The following is a 19,838-nucleotide window of genomic DNA, read 5'->3' as shown; positions in this document are numbered from 1 at the left end:
TCAATAAGTAGCTTTTATTTGCAGTTTATGGTGGGATAGAAGAAGAATGCCTTTAGCCTGAAATGTCCACTGCTGCTGAGGCAGAGAGAGGTGGCCGTGCCCGCTGGGTGTGCTGCTAGGGGCTGTCCGTGTGTCCCCAGCTATGGCAGCTGCCCGGCCCACAGCACATCTATTCCATCGGCTCCAGGGTCTCCATGTTATGCAGCTCCTCCTGGAGACTGTCAATGTACTGAAGGATCTCTTTGACATGCTCACGGTTCCTGTCGACCTCATTTTGGAAAGCCTGAACAGATTGAAACCAAGCAGTGAATCCACAGGCTTGTCAGGGTCCCTGCTGTAGCGCAGAGTGCTCCAAAGGTCATGGAGCGTCTTTCCTAGCAGTGGCCCCACCGCTTGGGCCAAACCTGTCTGTGTCCCAGCCCCCTGAGCGTGAGGGTCTCTTACCTTCTCTGTCACAGAGGCCTGCCAGCGGTAGGTGTTGGTGAAGATGTCACTCTCTCGTATATCAATCTTCCGCAGGCGGACACCATGGGACACGTTGGCTGCATTGACAATGGTGTTTTTGTCCACAAGGAGCTGGGAGGTAACATGACCGGATGAGAGGAGGGGACAGGCACGCAGCAAAAGCAGCGGAGCTCAGAACTAGCAGCACCATAACTGCGGTGCTTGGAGGGGGGAAAATCAGCCCTCTGAGTCAGATGGACAAAACCCACATCATCATCTACTCTGCTCTGGTGAGACGCCCCTGCAGTGCTGGTCCAGCTCTGGGTCCTCAGCACAGGACACACATGGACCTGTTGGAGAGGGGCCAGAGGAGCCACAGAAATGATCTGAGACTGAACAGCTCTGCTGGGAGGACAGGCTGAGAGAGTTGGGGTGCTCAGTTGGAGAAGAGAAACTCCAGGGAGACCCTATTGTGGCCTTTCTGTACTTAAAAGGGGCTGAAAAGAAAGACGGGGACAGACTTTTTAGCAGGGTCTGTTGTGATAGGACAAGGGGTGGTGGTTTTAAACTAAAGGAGGGGAGATTCATGTTGGACATGAGGAAGAAATTGTTGCCCCTGAGAGGGGTGAGAGCCTGGCCCAGGTTACCCAGAGAGGTGGTGGATGAACCATCCCTGGAGACATCCCAGGCCAGGCTGGACGGGGCTCTGAGCAACCTGAGCTGGTGAAGATGTCCCTGCTCATGGCAGGGGGGGCACTGGGGGAGCTGGGAAGGTCCCTTCAACCCAAACCATTCTGTGATCAGGATGAATCCAGTGCTTTACTCTTCACAAGGATGTGTCCAGCCCTCGCTATGGTGTAATAGTGTTATCCCTAGTAGGGGTGGGGAAACTGAGGCAGCACCCTTGGCCTCATCTGCTGGAGCAGGCAGCAAACGCCGGCTGCCGGGTGCTCTGCCGCAGGCAGGGCTGCCTCGCAGCACATGGCAGACCCCTGTGGGCAGCTGGTGTTGAAGCAAAGCTGCGTGTGATCCAGCACGCCTGGCCCGGCAGCTGCGGGAAGTGGGAAATGGCACTTGGAAGGGTCTCTTGCACTAGCGGCACTGGCTGTAAATCTTCATTTTTGGCAAGTTGCAGCTTCTAATCAAAGCAGTGACTTCCCCTATGGCTCTAAATAGAGGGTGGCTTTGCTAAACCGTAATGACTCTCCTCCTGCAGCCAAGTGCAGCTGTTGAACAAATTGCTTCTCCCTGGAAATGGATGGCAGCGAGGCAAAATGGGTGCACAGCGACGGTGTGGAACTGCAGCCATCTGCACAGGCCATAAAGCAGGGAGCATTCCCAGGGGGGCGAGGGGTCTGTTTTGTGTCTGTCAGCTCTCAATTACCTGGAATAATAGGGGGGCTGGGATAAGCTGGACGGAGCAAAACCACAGCGAATGCAAAACTCGAGTCATCTAGCCACTAAATGAAGGAGGCAAAAAGGTCAGCAGCGTTGCTGACTGGAGCACTGCAACGATCTTTGTGCTTTCTGAAAGGCTCCAGGGACCTTCGCTATCACAGCAAGACTGAGGGCTCAGTGGAGGGCCCCACTGGAAATGTCATGTCCTGTCCCCAGATCAGCTCATGGGCTGGGGAGCTCTAGGGGGGGATTTTGAAATCACTGAGGCAACCAGAGCCCTGTGCAAGGAGTCAGAGCAGTGTTCTGATTCTCCTGTGGGAGCGAGGAGAATCAGAACAAAACCAGCTGCAAGTGCAGCAAAGATGCTGCCTAAGAGCCTGCTGGGCCTGGCTGTCTGGAAATCAGCCAGAGGAATGGGTTGTGCTGGAGGCAGCAGGGGGACTCGCTCAGCACCTCTCCTGGGCCACTGCCACCAGCTCTGGCAGCACCCAGGGAAACCTGCAGTGCATTTTATCCTCTGTCCTCCTCAGCAGAGATGTCCGGCAGCACTGCGGTCCAGCCAAGTGGCTGGGGCCCTTTAGCAGGAGGTTAATCTCGGGTTTAGCCATGGCTTTAGGTGTACTGAGCCTCCTAGAAACCCTGTCCCTTCTGAGAAGAGCCTGTGGCCTCCTCTTCTTGCTGCCCCCCAGCAGAGATGAATATTTTGGTGTGCTCACCATGCGAACTTCATCTGGTAAATCCTCCTCAAGCTCATTCTTGACTGATTTCTCCAGTGTGGTGATGCAGATCTCCAGCAGCTTTTCATGGTGACGGTTTTCCAGGTCCCGGCACTGGTTCATTGTACGGAAGCTGGCTAAGGAAAAAGCTGAGCACACCACTCACTTTTAGAGATTAAATGGTCTCCTGTAACTAGAGACTGAGTGTCCATGCACCGGTAGCTATTTCATTGACTGCTGTGGCAAGAATGTACATAGAAAACAGTCTAAGCAGCTTCCCAGGGTTGTATCATGGCTATGTGGAGTAGGAAGGAAGATTCCCAAGGGAGAGAAAGCTGCATAAGTCCTACAGAGTTTCAGCACAGGAGAACTTAGATCTTCTTGTGTTCTCTAGAGTATCCACAGAAAGAAGTGGAGTACCTTAAATGACCATTTCGGCAAAGCTGGGAACAGATCTTTTCTGTTGATTTAAAAAAAAAAAAATATCAAATTCTACACTGATGGCTTGTTTCTGGATTTAGAGACAAGATATACATGACTGGGAGGTCAAGGCCAATATACCGTCAAAAGGATATATTCCTTTAATGTTTTCAATGAATGTTGATGCTACAACAGCCATGTTTCCTTTAAAATCATTTGCCAGTTCCTTAACAGAGAGAAAAAGAGGAAATATTACAATGAAAATTTGCATAAACATAAAAGGGAGTCATGGAGTCTAGGAAGAATCTACAATTGATTATAATTTGGACTCATTGCTGTTATTAGCACAGTTAGAAACTGAACTGCTTTGAGCATTTAAAGTGTTTTGAAGGCGCTGCAAGATTTCCTTATTCAAGGACAGAAAATCAGAATCATTTTATTGGAGGGAAGCCAAGTGAGTGATACCTTTACCCAGTGTCTGGAGCAAACCAGCTGATCCATTTTACCCTCACCTGAGTAATTCAGAGTGCTGTATTCTCATACACTGCCACGCTGTGGTCTCCTTGTACATATGGAGAGCCTCTTATCGGAAGCATAACCAATGCCAGGGCTTACTGTAGCTTTTGTTTTAGTCCTCAGAAACTAAAATTGCTGCTGCCTATTACCTCTCTCAAAAATGTGTGATGGAGAATCTGTCAAGTGTTGCACTTAAATTGATAGAACATTTCACATCCAGCCACCCGAACCCTTCAAATCCAGAAGGGTGCGCAGGGGGAAACGCTTCTGCTCGTTCCATCAGTGACTGGATACACAAGAACTAATTCAGGAAACACTAAAAGGCACAATCCTGATGCAGCGAGGAATCCATGATGAGCTGCTGCTTTCTGTCATGCACATTCACAAAAGTAAACTGCTGCATCTGCTTGCACGCAGGCCACAGCTCCTGCCTGCTAGTTTTTAAACACATTACTTCTTTTTCTTAATGAAGATACACATTAGCAGCCCTGCCCTAGTTTTTGAGGAAAAGTCTGGGGAGAAGAAAGGCGGCTATTACGCAAGCAAATGCAGTAAGCTGAGCAGGAATGTGTGTAACCTTATTCATAGCAAAGATCAGCTTCAAAGAATTACACTTCTAGAATCCCAAATGCGTACCCCACGCTATGCTGCAACTCCTGTACGCAGACCTGTCAAATGACTGAATGACCTCAAGTCCCTCTCTCTAAAGTCTGGGAAATTGGCTCAGACAGATGCAGAGGACTCTGAGGAACAGAAACGTGTTGCAGTGGATCAGTGTCCAGGGCCTGACCTCACCCAGGTCAACTCTGAGCAGAGAAGGAGTAAGATGGAGATAAAACATCAGCCTGACTTGGCGCTGTGAGCTGCTAAACAGAAGGGTGCAGCAGCACAAAAGTGACCCCCCCCACATTCTGCGGTGTCACAGGTGCGTGTGTGGCCCTTACCTCCATCTGGTCAGCTATCAGAATTTCCAGGGTCATGAGCGCTTCTGACAGCTGATGGATGTCCGCCTTGTACTCGGCTCGTTTAGACTCAGCAATATCCGAACTACCGGCATTATGAATCTCATCCAGCGTCTAAACACAGAGATACATAAATTACTTATAGTTTGTGTTCAGCACTCCACTGCAACTTAATTAACTTGTTACGTAGGTGAGAAAAAGTTCCCGCTGCTGATTAGCTGCAATGAAAATGTGATGATTCAGGAAGCCTCTGGATTTCCATACTGGGTAGTCAACAGTGCTGAGCGATGCTGCCACACTAACGATCCGGGCAATGCGCTGGAGTCGGTGAAAACGCTTCCTCATCCACCACTCAGCACCTCACTGCAAAAAAGAATTAGATTCTTGACATTGCTGGTCATGAAGACGAGATTAACAGTCACGTTGTGGAAAGAAATGCAGGGCTAAATCCTGATCCCCGTTGTGTCGAGGAGAATCTTGACTGACTTCCATATGGTCAGGATTTAGTATTCTGAATATGGAACACCTATGATTGCCTGCCTTCCTCTTACAGTGAGGATTTATTGCCCTTTGGAATTAAATATTGACGTCAGTTTTGTAGCAGACAAGATTTATGATCGCTGGGATCCAAAAAAGAGTCCTCTTGTGCTGAGCAATGTATTATTTTCGAGTCTGTTCAAAACAAGTTAACAATCAAATGTTAATAGGAGGAAAAAACATAGAACTTTTAAGATGTCTAATCCACTTCTGAGAAGGAATGGAACTGGCTAAAGTAAGGAATTCTGATGAAAACCATTGCCAATACTTGTGTCTGAAAATGGATGAGATTCCTCAAAATTGCAGTGTTAAAAGGGGGGAAGGGGCGAGCACGGTATTTTCTCATGTAAACAAGTTAGGAGGCTCAAAAAGCCCCCCAGCCACCCAAGCTGTGCCTCCGGGAGCAAAACCTTCCAAGTTCAAGGCCTTTAATGCTTCTTTGCTCCTTAACCAACTCCAGAGAGCAGAGTTATTCTACAGGTTACCCAAGTTTGCACAGAAGGATTCCAGGGAGACAAACAGCCCCTCAAAATGGTTTATGGATTTCAGTCTGCTCGGACCTCTGTGCCTGCTGAACAAATGCAGCAATTTTACATGAACGGGGAAACGTTGTTAAAATACAGTGTTCAGTTTTGACACCGACTCCTCCAGTATTTATGTGAAAACTGTCATGCTGACCACCATGTCCACAGGTCATCGGACAAAGACCAAGGGCCAAAATCTGCATTCGGCCATGTTTTCTTGGAGGGTTTTTTTTTGGGGGGGGGTTGGTTGTGGTTTGGTTGGTTGGTTGGTTTTTTTTGGGGGGTGGTTTTTGGTTTTGCTTTGTGTTTTTTTAATTATTTTTTTTTTTTATTGTTATTTTTAATGAAGATATATTGGGAATTCAAGTGCAGGTTAACTGAATATGGGTATCAGTGTTTCTCTGTCACCTTCTGGTGAGGCTGCAAACCCGTGTCCCGACGGGAGCTGACGGAGCCCGATTGCCAGCATGACTCAGCAGGGTCCGAGGACCCGGGTGCAAGGTGACTCAGCAGCCTGTCAGCGTGTGACGAGGCACCTAAATATAATGAAAGTGACCTGGTTTTCAAAGGGAGCCAGCGCTCGTGACTCTGCCGGTGTCAGCTGTCAGGGACCTGCTCTGCTGACAGTGTTCCCAGCCTTTAGCATCCCCCTTATTTATTCTGTGGAACAAAATAATGATTCATCTATTATACATGGGCAGAAAGGGATCCAGCTAGAAGCTACGTCCGTAGCAGCTACAATGGGTGGCTGGAGTTGAGCAGAATGAAAATTAAAATATAGTTTCTGCTTTAAAAAGACTAGAAATACATTACAAAAGCTTTATCTAATATTTTGGTCAAAATTCTTCGAGCTGCTGTTGACAAAATGAACCAAAGCAGAAGATTACTTGAAAAGAAGCTGAATACCCTGCAGTCTCCTTCCTTTTCTTCCCCCTTTTTCAGTGAAGGAAGAGCTATTGGAGACCTCAAAGAGAAGGGGAGTAGCATCGAATCTGCTAAATCTCTATATATTTTTAAAATTGACTCATCAAAATTATTTAAACTAAAAGAAAGTTGAGTATTTCCATTTTCTTAAAGACTAGTAACTTTTCTGGATGGCAAAAAAAGTAAAAAAAACAACCCACAACATTTAGCCACTTTTTTAAAGCATCAAAGGCCCTTTACCTTTGTGAACAATAAGCAAACACTAGGCTACATTAATTTTGTTCCACGCTGAATTTCCAGTACAGATGAAAGCTGTCTGTGTTAGCTGGTTGTGGTTGGCCCAAAGGGTTGAAACTTCAATCCCCAAATTATTTTCCTACATAAAGTACTACAAACCTTTTAACATAATGTCATAGTTAATGACATTACGTTACTTCACACAGTGTTTCTTGGTATAGATTCATACTGTAAAAACCATGTACAGATCCGTGTTTGAGCACTGGGGGATGTTGCCCAGTCTCCATCCTTGGACATGGTCCCAGCCAGCGCTGTTGGTGGCCGGGCTGGAGCAGGACGCTCGGACCAGGCGCCTTCCAGATGTCCCCACCAACCCCAACCACTCTGCGATCCTGCCATTAGGGACCAAGTACCAATTCCTGGTACAACAGTGTAAATACACTCAGTGAAAAGCTGGTGTAGATAAATCAGGTATCAAACCAACAGAAGTATGATGACGTTACCGTTTTGTTCCGATTTTCAAAGTCTAGGATTAATTTTCTGCTCTCTTGCTGGTTGGCTGTTAATGCTTCATTACGGCATTCATAGAATTCGGAGACTTCAGCTTCTCGTTTTTCATACTCTTTCAGGCCAAAGTTAAATAGGTTCTCACAAACCGAGACAAACTCCTCCCTGTATGTGACACTAGTTTAGGTATTTTGCTTGTTCAGTGGAGCAACATGTGACGCTCTTTCTACCTCTGCAAGTTTGAGCATCACGAGTTACAAGCTACTCTTCCATAAAGTTTGTGGTTCTTGGCAGGAGGAAGCTGCCAAGGATTCTGTCTGTGGCAGGACTCAGGTCACTTAGTCACATTTTATGTATAGGATTTTGTTACCTTAAGGGTGTGAAGAATGTATGTGGCCTTGAGGGAAAAAAAAAAAAAGGAAATATATATACCTGCCTGACTCTTTTCTGGCACAGCAGTGGAATGGAGCATACAATCCTATCTGTCTTCACAAGTGTGAACACAATGTCTGCGTAGTTAATAAATACAGCTCTGGAGCCTATAGCCAGAGAGCAGAATAAACTACTGACTTGGTAGTATCACAAAAATAACGTCAATTTTTCTTCTGCTATTATCTGGGCAATGGGATTGTTTCTAGAGTCTATTGTAGTTAAGCTGTGATGCATTTTTCCCCAACAGTGTAATGCAATTTTAAGGAAGGTCAAGTTACTGGCCTTGACAATGCTCGATTAATCTGAATAAGAAAAGAAAAAAGGAAAAAAAAAGGTGTCTGCTTTCTGATCCGCAGTGTAGGAACAACGATCAGAAGAAAGTGCTGGCCTGAAAACTTCACGTTGCCAGCTCTGGCACGTTGGGCGATATGCGACTCATATCATTCTGATTAGTCTGTTCCTATCTCCTACCACTTCAATTTCAACATGATTTTAGCAACTGCACTCTTACAGTCTAACTGACAGAGATTTATCTTATAGCTCATTTTAAACTTTAAGTGGATTCCAGACTTAAAGAAAGTACAAAGCCTTGATTCTTGAAGGGTCAGAAGAGAAGGCTACCGAAATCGTGTTTGATTCAAGTGAAGGAAAAGGAATATGATAATTACAATGGTGAGAATTTAAAACGTTCGAATCTCATGACCTGTTGGTGATAAAACCAAGTGGTTTTACAAATGAGATGTTTCAAGCTGGGCTGGCCAGCTTGCCAGTAATATAAAACATTTGTTTTTAGCCCTCATATTTCATGAGATATCAAGCCTTAAAGCTGTCAGTGGTCTCATGGTCTTGCAGTGGGGTTTTTTTTTTGGTACCATTCCAAAATTGAGCACAGACTGTCTCAGAACTTAGATCAATGCAGCTTTCAGCCCTGGACAAAAGCAATGGGTGAAGAATCCCCACGGATACACCTCCTTCTTAACTCAAGGCATTATGTTTTAGCTGTAGATACTCTAAACCCAGGAAGGATATTCCTGCAGCAGGTCACTCACTCCGGGGAGGGAAGCCAGTTTAGCAGCTTCTGTATCGTCTTCGTACATATTGTCAAACAGGAATGATCCATTCAGGTACTCAACAAAGGCTGTCTTTGAAGAGAATCAGAGCAATATAAGTAAAATAAAGAATGCCAACCTGCTGCCAGCCAGGATGTGTCTCTCCTACAAGCACTTTACCAGCAGAGAAACACGGGTGCAGACACAGTGATACCAACACAATAGATAAGCCAAGCAAGGCATGAAAGCAGCCTGCAACCAGCATGAAAACCAGCCTGGCTTTGCTGCTAGAACTCTCTAGCCTAAGGATAGAAAACACTGTTTAATCTTATACAGAACATTCACACATACAACCACGTACTGCAAGGCTATTAAGCTGTTCAGATAAGGAGTCAGTGGACTTTGGGGATGGATGAAGAGCTGCAGGTGTCATCCCTGTCACAACCTCCTGCTCTTCAGCCAGTCTAATCTAGAGGTCTGGAACACAAAGCCAGACCATAAGGGAAAGCACCATTCTGCCTGGTCATGTCTTTAGTCTGTTTGTGGGACTACAGTGATCTCTGAAAGCCATGAATAGTTTAACCATAAAACTAATGAAAAGCATTAATGTGGTGCGAAGGAGGAAAAAAAGTCATTGTGCCACGAAAATGCCAACAGTTCCCTCAGACCTGTAATTTTCTTCATCTCACATCAGGCTGATAAGATCCTCGGATATGATTTACTATTTGGCTTCGCAGTGTCTATATCTATAGTTTCATTGTTCAGCCAAAAGAATTATGTTCCCCCACATCACGTATATTCCACAGCAGTTCCTGTTTTCATTCAAAGGATGAGATTCAGAGATCACAGAGCTTAATCCCAGCCTTAGTTTTAGCACAGTCGACGCTAACTCTCATTAAATCTTCGGGCAGGTAAAAGACAAATCAATATGCGTTGCGCTTCTTTCTCCTGAGACAATACACAAGCAGCCAAAGAAAACACACCTTGTGGTACTCCAGCTCTTGCTGCTTTGCCTGTTTTTCCTCCAACTCAGCCAGGACCTGGGCCTCCTCACCTTCCAGCAGATCGGTACGATCTTGATACTCTAAAACTGCAGCTTCTCGCTGAGAAATACAGAGAAATAAAATGTTTTTATTAGATTATCCATCATCGCTCAACAAATCTGGGCATAAGCAGTCAGTCTTTCTAGAACATGCACCTGAGTGACATCTGCAGTTCTGCTTCTTTGTGGGCTTTTTATTAAACTACTTATGAAGCTTCTAATCCCATTTTTTGTTGGCATATTACTCTGACTCTGCATTCAATGCATCTGAGCTGATTCAGACCCGGAAAACCTTTCTCTTCCCATTTTCTCATCTTTAGGGTTGTTTTTTCTTTTTCTTTACCAGAAGGCTCTGTTTTGACTTCTAGAATTTGAGCCCTGATTTGATCAGCTAGCGAGTTTAATACATTTGCTAGGGAGGAGAAGACTCTTCTGAGGAGTGGATGACAAGGTAGTAGCAGGGGCAAGAACCTAATTAGCTTGAAACTGAAGCCTGACAAACTAAAGTAGGTGGATTCTATGACGTACTGTCTGTACCAGCAGGGACTGGGCTCTATGACCTGGAAAGCCCTTCCAGTCCTATGGTAGGAGTAATGTATATTCCAACTAAAGCTTCTGCTCTGCGCCAAGCAAATTTAGAATTAATTGTGTATTTGGTTAGCAAAAAAAAAAAAACAACCCAAAAAACCCTTCTTTGTTCCTTTAAGCCCGCAGGCTGACAGTCTGTCAGTCCGCTACCGAAACAAGCTGCTCAGTGAGCAGCAGGACCACCAAGACTCCTTTCCCCCAAATCCATGTCTCAAGACTGATCTCCCCCAGGATTTTCGGATCTCTGAGCCTGGTACTCACACTGCAGCCACTCCGTGGCAACATTAAACCCTCTCCCACACGCAGCTGCTGATTTGCACAAAATCTGTGAAGACATCGTGCCTCTGACACCTCTCTGTCAGATTTGATAGAATTTGGCCTACAGGTTCACAGCTGTTAGGCGGAGGCAGAACAAACACTGTGTGTTTCTGTAAGCCTAATTTCTGCAGGGAACCAGCCCTGAATGTGACAATATTGCTGGCAAACCAACAAAACAAATGATCTGTAAGATGCTGTTGCCTGATTTCACAAGGAGGCAATGCAGAAATCCTTACCGTGCTGTCGCTCACGAGCTTGAAGTCCAAGTACATTAGGTTTGGTAGATAAGCAACAACAAACAGCATATACCGCTCATCGTCGCAGAGAGGGTTCCCCGTGAGATTCAGTGTCCGTAAGTTTTTAAACCTCCTGAGATAGATCACCTGTGCCAAGGGGAAAGAGATGCTGTGCTTCCCAGTGCCAGGGAAACACGCAGCCTTTTGAAATTCATCGCTCTTATTACAATTACGTTGCAACACATATCCTGCTCTGCTGCCAAATGCAGGCAACATTAAATTAGGAGTTTCTTATGCTTTCGGGAAAGGAAATACTTAAATTTGCATTGCAAATACATAAATGATGGGTGTAGAGATAAGGCCTTTAGCTGGCATGGACAAATCACAGGTCTTAGATTGATACACCACCTTCAAAAGAACCCCAAATAAACCCTAGTCTGCACTCTCTCCTTTACTCAGATGTAGTTACTTATTCCTTTTCCAGCTTTCATGGGAACCATCAGGAATTTTGCCATGGCTATATCAGTAACAGAGCCAGGCCTGCGTGAGTCAATAGTCTAAAAGAGAAATAGCTGGAGTAAGCACTTAATGCTGGGATAGCTTACCAAAACCATAACTCAGACTGCAGGGGAAGCGGAATCCTAAGAAGAATTTTCTCCTCTAAGGAGGGGCTCAGACACGGTGAAAAGTCAGGTTTAGAATATTTGGTCCTTTGACAGGGAACATTTGCAAAGACAGGGAGCACTCACATCTTCCAGAGTGGTCAGGTTATTCTTTCCTATAGAGAAAATCTGCAGCTCTTGCAGCGTGTCCATGTGCTCAATTTTAGATATTCTGTTATTGTAGAGACTAAGGTCCTGCAGTTTGACAAGGGTATCCAGGCCCTCAATTACTTCGATATTGTTGAAGGACAAGTCTGGGGAAGAGTTTAGAAATCAAATGTTTTACACGCAGAAATTAAATTATTTCTAGTAGAATGCCCTGATTCAGACCTTGCATTTAGCTTGGTTCTTGATTTAGGGATTTATGTACAGGAATGTTCAGTGTCCCACAGGAAAGGCTCAGCATTAAATCTGGCTCAGGAAGCGATGCAGACATCTCCTCCTTGCAAATGCCCAGGCAACTTTTAAATGAGAGGAGCAGTTGATGTCATTCAATGCCGAGTCCACATACACAACCTGAAAGTGATTTCTACTTTATGTGGAAATCCAAAATACAAGAAAATAAGCAGGGAAAATATCCTAAAAAGGGGGGTTTTTCTGTGACAAATTTGCTACTCCCTGCCTTGTTTTTTGCAAGCTTTTGCCTGCCACGCCAATGCTCACAGCCATGGTCATTCCCATAGGACCAACACCTACCAGTCCCACGCTCACAGTCACCCAATTGTCAGCAGAGTTATGCAACAGCAAATACTCACTTTAGCTATTTCACATGTTGATATTTTCTCTTATCCTGCCGGAACATCTATCCTAACACCTACATTCATCATGACTGAGGGCAATATTTGCCCTCAGGCCAGTACCAACTGATTTAGGAGTCCAAAGATGGTTGGTGAGGTTACCAGCTGCCTCCATCATCCCAGTCTCAGCCAACACACTCGTGCAGCAGCTGCTGAACCACCGCGGCCTTTGGGTAAATGAAACCCATGAGTGAGCTTCAAAACACTCTGCTTGCATTGTGGTGATCAGCTGTTGATTCACAAGTGCATTAGTCATCTGTGCAGCAGAACAGCGCAGACAACTGGGAGGAAGAACCCATTAGACGTTTCAAGATGTGCTTTTGAACCGAAGCCCTGTTTTCAAAGGTGGCTGAGGATATATTTACGCTACCAACCACCAGTGTGGCTGCAGTTCCCAGAGAATGCTCTAAGCCACGGATCTGTAGCAGCAAGCTCACCAATTTGCCCAGAATCAAGACCCACACCACTGTGCAACACTGCTATCACAGCCTGAGTTTTGAGTTGTAAGTACTCACATAAGACCACAAGGGACAATGATGACAAGCCCTGCCCTTAAGTATATAGAGGTAAAGTTTGTGGGTTCTAGCCTCCAAAATGCCTGCGTTAGCTTCAAAAACAGAATACAGGCTTCTAAATCACAAAGGTGTTTCCATAAAAATTTCTGAACATCACCTCCAAGTACAAACCCTGGAAACAACCTTGAAATCTCAGCTTCCTGTTCCTGCCGCACCAAATGTATTAAAACCAGTTTTTAAACATTTGAAGGATTGTTTTGCAGCTCTGATATTCAGGCATTTTGACATTTGTCAGTCAAATGAGGAAACACAGACAGCTGACAGCCTTCCCTGGGAAAGTTCCTATCAGCCGTGTTTGAGGCGGAATGTGACATCCTGGCTTTTTTGCCTCATATGCCTGTATCTTACCCAGCCATACAAGGTGAACTAGACACTCCAGAGCCTCTATCTTCTCAATTATGTTGTTGTCCAGCTGCAGTTTAGTCAGATTCTCAAACTGCCACAGATTATCAATCTGCAAGATATCTAAAGCCACAGGGAAAAAATTAAAGGTAATTGCTTTTCATGGGAGACAGCTTTCAGTTCAGCAGACACACTATCTTGCACAAGGAAAACATGTCCAGTCTTACCTCCAAAATGATTTTCAGCAGATTACAACAGCGTGTGCTGACTGCCCTAGAGAGAGTTCCACTGGCTGGACAAGATTTCAATGAAACAGCCCAGTTAACCTCAGTGTCCTGCACCAGTGCTCAGCGCTCATCAGCGATGCCAACGAGTCGCCAAGGGGACGCTGACTACGGCCCTGCAGTCAAAAGCGGCTTTATGAATCCACTACTAGGAGGCCTTGACCTTCATTTTCCTCTCCAGCTGCAAGAGGGAGGTTTGGGACATGATTCTGCTTTTCTCTGCGTTTGCAGGCTGGCGGTGCCCAGCTGCTCCTGGGATTCTCATCGCAGGAGAGCTAGTTGGGATCTGCTCTTTCCATGAAGGCTGCAGTTTTGAAGTAATCGATATCCCTGCACTTAGATTTCTCCAAAAACAGAATCACAAGGGCAGGCCAGGAGGCACTACAGCAAAACATGGTGACAGGTGACAAGGTGACAGAAAATACACAACATTCTCACTCCTGATTCTCTTTTGCCCCCACAATGGCTTCCCAGAAGATTTTGTTAGCTGCTTTGCTGCTATTGTTGTTTAGCAAGTGCAGTGTAAAGCAAGGAATTGAATGCACAAAATATTCACACAGTTCTATATTTTATATTTGCAAACAAATACATGCAGGATCAGGCAACAGGGAGTTTGTTCTAAGGAACTCAACCAATACACACATTATTTTCTTGAAGCACACAATGACTAATCAAAAGCAGATTTTTGCCCATGAAACTACATACCCCCCAAAATACTCAAATATTGAGCCAAATGTTCTTCTTTTTCATTTTTTGAATGCAAGTTTACAACTGGTCTGACAGCAAGAGGCAAGCTGCGATAATTCTATGGGTGACCGGAGGAAGCCACTGAATTGGGCCGTAATCACCATAATCTACCAAATAGCTCTCACATAATCGCCAGTGATGGCGGAGCCTGCCCAGGGTTTGATTTGTCTGTGGACTGAAGGGCCCAATAGCCCTGTGGCCTGTAGGTGTCACCACAATATAAATCTTAAATAAGAATAGCAGTGACAATAATAGCATAAAGTTAAGCAGCTTTAAAGTCACCGATCAGCAGAAGCACCCAGCTGCCTCTAATGAAACTACTTCATATGGATATGACTAAAAATGCAAGCCCAGGCGTTACTTTTCACACAACAAAACCAAGTTTATCATGATTGTTTAATTGCCACTTAGCCACTTCATGCTTAATTCTATTGCCTCCTAACAAAAGAAGAAGAAGAATAATAAAGTATTTCTACCGATACTCACTTCTAAAACTAAGCTGTAGCTCTGTCACATCTTTAAAATCAGTACCTTCTTTTTTGGCAAGCTGTCCAATGTCCTCTGGGTACTGCTCTTCAATGGCTTTCTGAATCATTTCATCATCAATAACGTTTGGCTCAACGCTGTTGTGTGACTGACTCATTTTTAGACGGTATCAGCCTTAAAAGGACAGAAAAGAAAAATCAATTATATCACTGCCTGGCTACTATTTCCAACATTAATTGAACGGGCATGACAATTCCAAGGAATTAAAAGCACAAATGAGCATTAAGAAGATCTAACACTTCACAGCTGATGTCAAACACAGACTTGACTTTTATCACAATGTCACTGATGGGACTCTAAGCTCAGCCTTATAGCCCAAGCACTGTAAAACAGCCGGGCACAATCACATGAAAACTTCCCACCACGTTTGAGTGTTTTCCATGAATTTGGCCAGATAAATAGATCAGGAAAGCAGGCCCTGTGCAGCACCTACAAACAGCAATGGTCCATCTCATGAAACCCATCTTCATGAAGAGGGCACATTTGAGGCTCTGTGTGCCATTTAATCTGGTTTTAAAAGGTAACTTTCTCATTATGGGCAAGTTGGATTTATAGAGTAAGAGGCATGCATTTAGAGCACGGGAAAATTAACAACAGCGGTTCACTAAATGTTAAACACCAACATCATAATAAAGGTGATTACAAATTTGAGGAAGGAGGAATATTTATAAACAATAACAGTTATTTTCTGAAGAAAGTACTTAACAGAGACTCACAGGAAAGGCTGCCTTGTTTAGTCAATATTTAATGCTGAACACAAACACCTTTGCTTTGAGAAACAGACAATTCTGTCATCCTGGCTTTGTAATTTAAATATCCTTGATGTCACCCTGGAGGCAATGAGACTACTTATCTTTCTAGAACTCTGCACAGTTAATGAATCAGTATGAAGGGCTTAAATCTTCACACTTTTGCTTGCGTAAGATGTCTATAATTATGGAAGAAGTTCTGCTGATTTTTTTTGCATAGGAGGACATGCACGATAAACATCTGGGTTTAGAGAGCTCTTGCGTCATCGTGGCTTTTAATTAACAAACCAAACCTCTTTATGGCTGTGCTCAGTACAGGCCGAGGACTAGAAGGCTCTGGGTTTATTCATCCTTGATCTGCCAGACTTTACATTTTCCATGTGTTCGTCCAGCGGATCTTTAGTCAATGTCGGTCCCACAGACCTCCCTGCACGGCCCGGGACGGGGACCCTGGCCCTGCCTGTCAGGGTGGCTCTGAACCGGGTGGGCTGCCACCTTCTCCAGGCCCAAACTTCAGCCTCCCGACCCCTCAGGCCCCGGGTCCCCAAGGCTCCAGGCCCGCCCCGCGCCCCCAGTTCCCGGCCCGGCCCCCACCTGCGCCTTGGCCCCGGTACCCGGCCCGGTTGCTAAGGAAGCCCAGGTGCGTTGCTAAGGTTGGCCACGTGACACGCTCAGCCGCCAATGGTCAGAGAGTGGGTGAGGAGGCTTGTTGCTAATCAGAGCGCGAGAAATCCGTGTCAGCCAATCAGCGCCGGTACTGCGCCTTCGGGGCGGAAGGAGGCTCGTATGATTGATGTTTCTTTTGTCCAATAGTATTAGAGAAAGGTTTGGCTATTGCCCAATGGACAATGCTAGTAGTTGTGCCCCTGCTGTCAATCAACTGGAGGGCGTGGAAAGGGCGGGACTATCTCGGGGGCGGACCCCTCTCTTGACAGTGATGGACACGCTCTTTAACCTATGACTCCACCGGGCGTCCAGCCGCCGCCCAATCGAATGCAAGGAGGCGGGCCACGCTTGGCAGAACGAGCTGCGGTTGGAGTGCTTGGGTGCCAGTCAGGGCGGGGTGGGGGAGGGGGGGGCCGCCGGGCCGCTGTTTGTTGTCATCCCAAGATGGAGTTTCTGCTGGGGAACCCGTTCAGCACCCCGGTGGGGCAGAGCCTCGGTAAGGCGGCCGGGGGGCTGTGGGGGACTCCACGGGGGGCTGAGAGCCAGAGGGGCTTCCGGAGGGGGTGGGAGGCCGCAGGCCCAGGGAAGCTCAGGGGGTGGTGGAGAGGCTGTGGAGGTTAGCGGGGGGTTGTGGGGATCTCTGGGGGTCAGTGGGGGCTCTGGAGGCCGTGAGGTGTCTCTGGGCTTTGGTGGGAGGCTCTGGAGGAGTGGGAGGGGCTCTGGGGGTGGGAGGGGTTGGTGGGTGCTGTGGGCCTTGGTGGCAGCTGTGGGGTCAGTGGGGCCATGGAGGGCTCTGTGGGCAGCAGGGACTGTGGGGTCAGTGGGGCCATGGAGGGCTCTGTGGGCAGCAGGGACTGTGGGGTCAGTGGGGCAATGGAGGGCTCTGTGGGCAGCAGGGACTGTGGGGTCAGTGGGGCCATGGAGGGCTCTGTGGGCAGCAGGGACTGTGGGGTCAGTGGGGCAATGGAGGGCTCTGTGGGCAGCAGGGACTGTGGGGTCAGTGGGGCCATGGAGGGCTCTGTGGGCAGCAGGGACTGTGGGGTCAGTGGGGCCATGGAGGGCTCTGTGAGCAGCAGGGACTGTGGGGTCAGTGGTGGCTTCGGGCTGTGAGGAAGGAGCGACTCCACGTCAAGATGGTTGATGGATGAAGAGAAGTGGTCGTGTCCCCCAGCTCCTCTTCCCGCATGTGAGCACCTCGTTACAGAGCAGCCCTGTTGTTCAGCTGCCTTTTCCCAAAGTGTTGAAACCTCCCTGGACCTGTGTATATGCAGGGATGGTGATGTGGTTTAGAGTTACAAGCATGTGCTCAGTTTTTAGCCCAGAGCTTGAATTGTGGTTTTGCTAATGCTTCAGTGACATTAGGCAGGTTGTTCTGAGTATGCTTTCACAAGCCCTTCCAGGGTTGCTGTGCCTGCTCCCTCCCTCACTCTCAGCTGTGGCAAGTGTGGTTTTGGTCTGGTTTGCCACGGCCAGGGCCACAGGAGAAAGCCTGGATGCCACTTCTTCAGAGTTTGCTGCCTTGCCTGTGGTTGGGTGGGCTGTCATTGCCTCCCGCTTGCTTCTCTTGAGCCCTGAAGAAATACAGGAGCTGTCATGTTGCAGTGGGATCGACCAACAGTCTGGCTCAGGTTCCTGCAGCGCGAGGACCGTGGCACATGGTCCCAGAGGACAACGCGATGTTCGGTTGAATGCACTTGTGCTACCATCCGTCTCCAGTAAAACCATGCTCGTAGGTTCCTTGATTTGTTTCATAAGCAACAGTTATTCCAATGCCTTATTTAGGGGTTATATATAGTATAATGTATACCTATGTCTAGTTTATAGCTATTTTACCTTAATTTATGGTGTGATGGAAGACTTGTCTTTGGAAATTGAAGTGGAAAAATCTTGCAGAGTCACAGGTCATGGCCTCAAAACCCACAAGTTTTTTTATTGTAGTTGCCTCACCCACATGTGCAGAGACGCCCCCATGTAGAGCTAAAAGGCCCCTAAACAGGGAAGTCTCGCACTGTGCTGTGAAGATGGCTGGACTCTTGCTTTGTCAGACTATATGGAGCATATGTATAGCTTGCTGTTTCTCTTTAGCCATCTGGGGTGTTTATTTCTTCTGCTTAGGGAGAGAAGTGCCGAGAGTCGGAGGATAATAAGAATGGTGAAATTTAAAGATGATTTTAAAGTGCATTTGCTTTGTTGTGCTTGGCCATCTGACCACATCTGCCAGGACAGCTGCTGCTTTGCTGCTTGGACGAACCATCTACAATGAGCGTTGTTAAGGGAAGGCAATAATTTCTCATCTATTTATGTTGTTTCTCTTAGCATCAGTAAGTGGTTTAAAGGGGCTTCCTTAACACTTAAGGATTGCTGGGGTGGGGTAGCAGTAAAATCTGCTTTTCTGGCCTTCTGCCTTTCTGTCTCTGGAGCTCTTACGTCCCTTTGCTCGCTTCAAATGAGCCGTCACTCCCAACGTAGAGGCTTTGAACACAAAGCTCTGAGGGAGCTGCTTTCATCAGCTAAGGTTAGGTGTGTGTGAGGGGCTTATAATGCAGCTTCCTATAATGCAAAATTCAGCTGCACTTTAGGAATGTTTTTTCATCCCCAGGGGACGAGATAGCTGCAGATTTTATTTTGGAAGGAAGTTTTTTCTGCTTCTTCTATCACTGCCAGTTATCCCTTTCTGAGACAACAGTAAAACAAAAGCATGCCTTGTTCTCAGTGCTATTTGCCCAGTGTTTCCACAGGTTTTTTTCAATGAGCTTGTGGAATATAATTTTCCCTTATGTTTCTCTTCATTCTTTAAAAGAAACAGAATAATTTTGTATTTCTGTTTAAACATATTGTGTTGAACACAGTTGTGATGTTTTCAAGCAAGGCCTAACACTCACCATAAGGGAGAAGTGCAGAAAATTATGTAGGTCCGTCGGCACACCAAGAATCGTGTTCTCTGCCAGGCAGTAGCAGTGGTTCACATGAAGATTTAATTAGGGCCAGACAATGTCTGCAGATAAATGCCAGGTCTGAAAGAACAAAGATGTCAGAGACGGTTTGGGGAGAGCTGAGAGAGGTAATACAAGGGATTTTCTCTTTTCTCCTTCTCTTTATCTGGATAATGTATGAAGCTAGACGGGCTTTTTATGTTAACTCTTTTCCTTAATGTGGGAAAGTGATGCTGGGATGAGCCCGGAGGATTTGTAATGGAGATGGATGGAGTCTCCTGAATCTAAAGTGCCGGTTTCAGTGGCAGCCAGTTCCTCAACGCTCAAAGCTACCTGATTTTTGGCAGCTGTCTGAAAGTCTACCATGGCTATTAATTCCAAACCTCAATTTTTTTTAATACTTCAACTGACCCGTGGACACTGAACTGCCCTTGCATCTCTAGCGAGGTCCATCCTGAGCAGACAGGGTGGCTTTTGAAGGGCTGTTGTGTGGAAGGCCTTACTTCGCAAAGGCTCTGTGAGCAAATGGTGTTTTTCAGCATCCTGCAGAACTTGGAAAAAGTTTTCATGGTCCTTTACACCCTCACAATGTCACTTTTGTTGGTGGCCAATGCTTTGAGGAGGGCTCCTTGGGAAGGTCCCTAGGCAGGGACTGTGCATGGAGGCTGATGTGAATCATAGAATCAC

The 19,838-nt window shown here is 46.3% G+C and overlaps 2 protein-coding genes across 3 annotated transcripts in view; one reads left to right on the top strand and one right to left on the bottom strand.

The window, feature by feature from the left end:
* Nucleotides 1–169: 169 nt before the first annotated feature.
* On the bottom strand, nucleotides 170–16,248 carry DRC3 (dynein regulatory complex subunit 3; the record flags this gene model as incomplete). Its single annotated transcript, XM_080354296.1, has 11 exons — nucleotides 16,147–16,248; nucleotides 14,744–14,917; nucleotides 13,233–13,349; nucleotides 11,600–11,766; nucleotides 10,851–10,997; nucleotides 9,650–9,769; nucleotides 8,647–8,759; nucleotides 7,182–7,362; nucleotides 4,439–4,570; nucleotides 445–576; nucleotides 170–283 (listed from the first exon to the last, which is right to left on the bottom strand). Exons 2-11 carry the CDS (start codon nucleotides 14,898–14,900, stop codon nucleotides 170–172), a joined length of 1,380 nt encoding a protein of 459 aa, XP_080210422.1. The 5' UTR covers nucleotides 14,901–14,917; nucleotides 16,147–16,248.
* A 414-nt stretch (nucleotides 16,249–16,662) lies between these two features.
* TOM1L2 (target of myb1 like 2 membrane trafficking protein) overlaps nucleotides 16,663–19,838 on the top strand; it is a gene marked incomplete at its 5' end in the record, with an annotated part of 57,485 nt that continues 54,309 nt past the window's right edge. For both annotated transcript variants that reach the window (XM_080353714.1, XM_080353713.1), the window contains one exon: nucleotides 16,663–16,714. In XM_080353714.1, coding sequence (XP_080209840.1) covers nucleotides 16,663–16,714 — 52 coding nt within the window. The remainder of the gene's footprint in view (nucleotides 16,715–19,838) is intronic.

The sequence above is a fragment of the Nesoenas mayeri genome (assembly GCF_963082525.1).
Source record: "Nesoenas mayeri genome assembly, chromosome: 15".
In the NCBI taxonomy this organism is placed as follows: Eukaryota; Metazoa; Chordata; class Aves; order Columbiformes; family Columbidae; genus Nesoenas; species Nesoenas mayeri.
The sequence above is the reverse complement of the archived record's forward strand: the minus strand, read 5'-3'. Positions and strand labels throughout refer to the sequence as shown.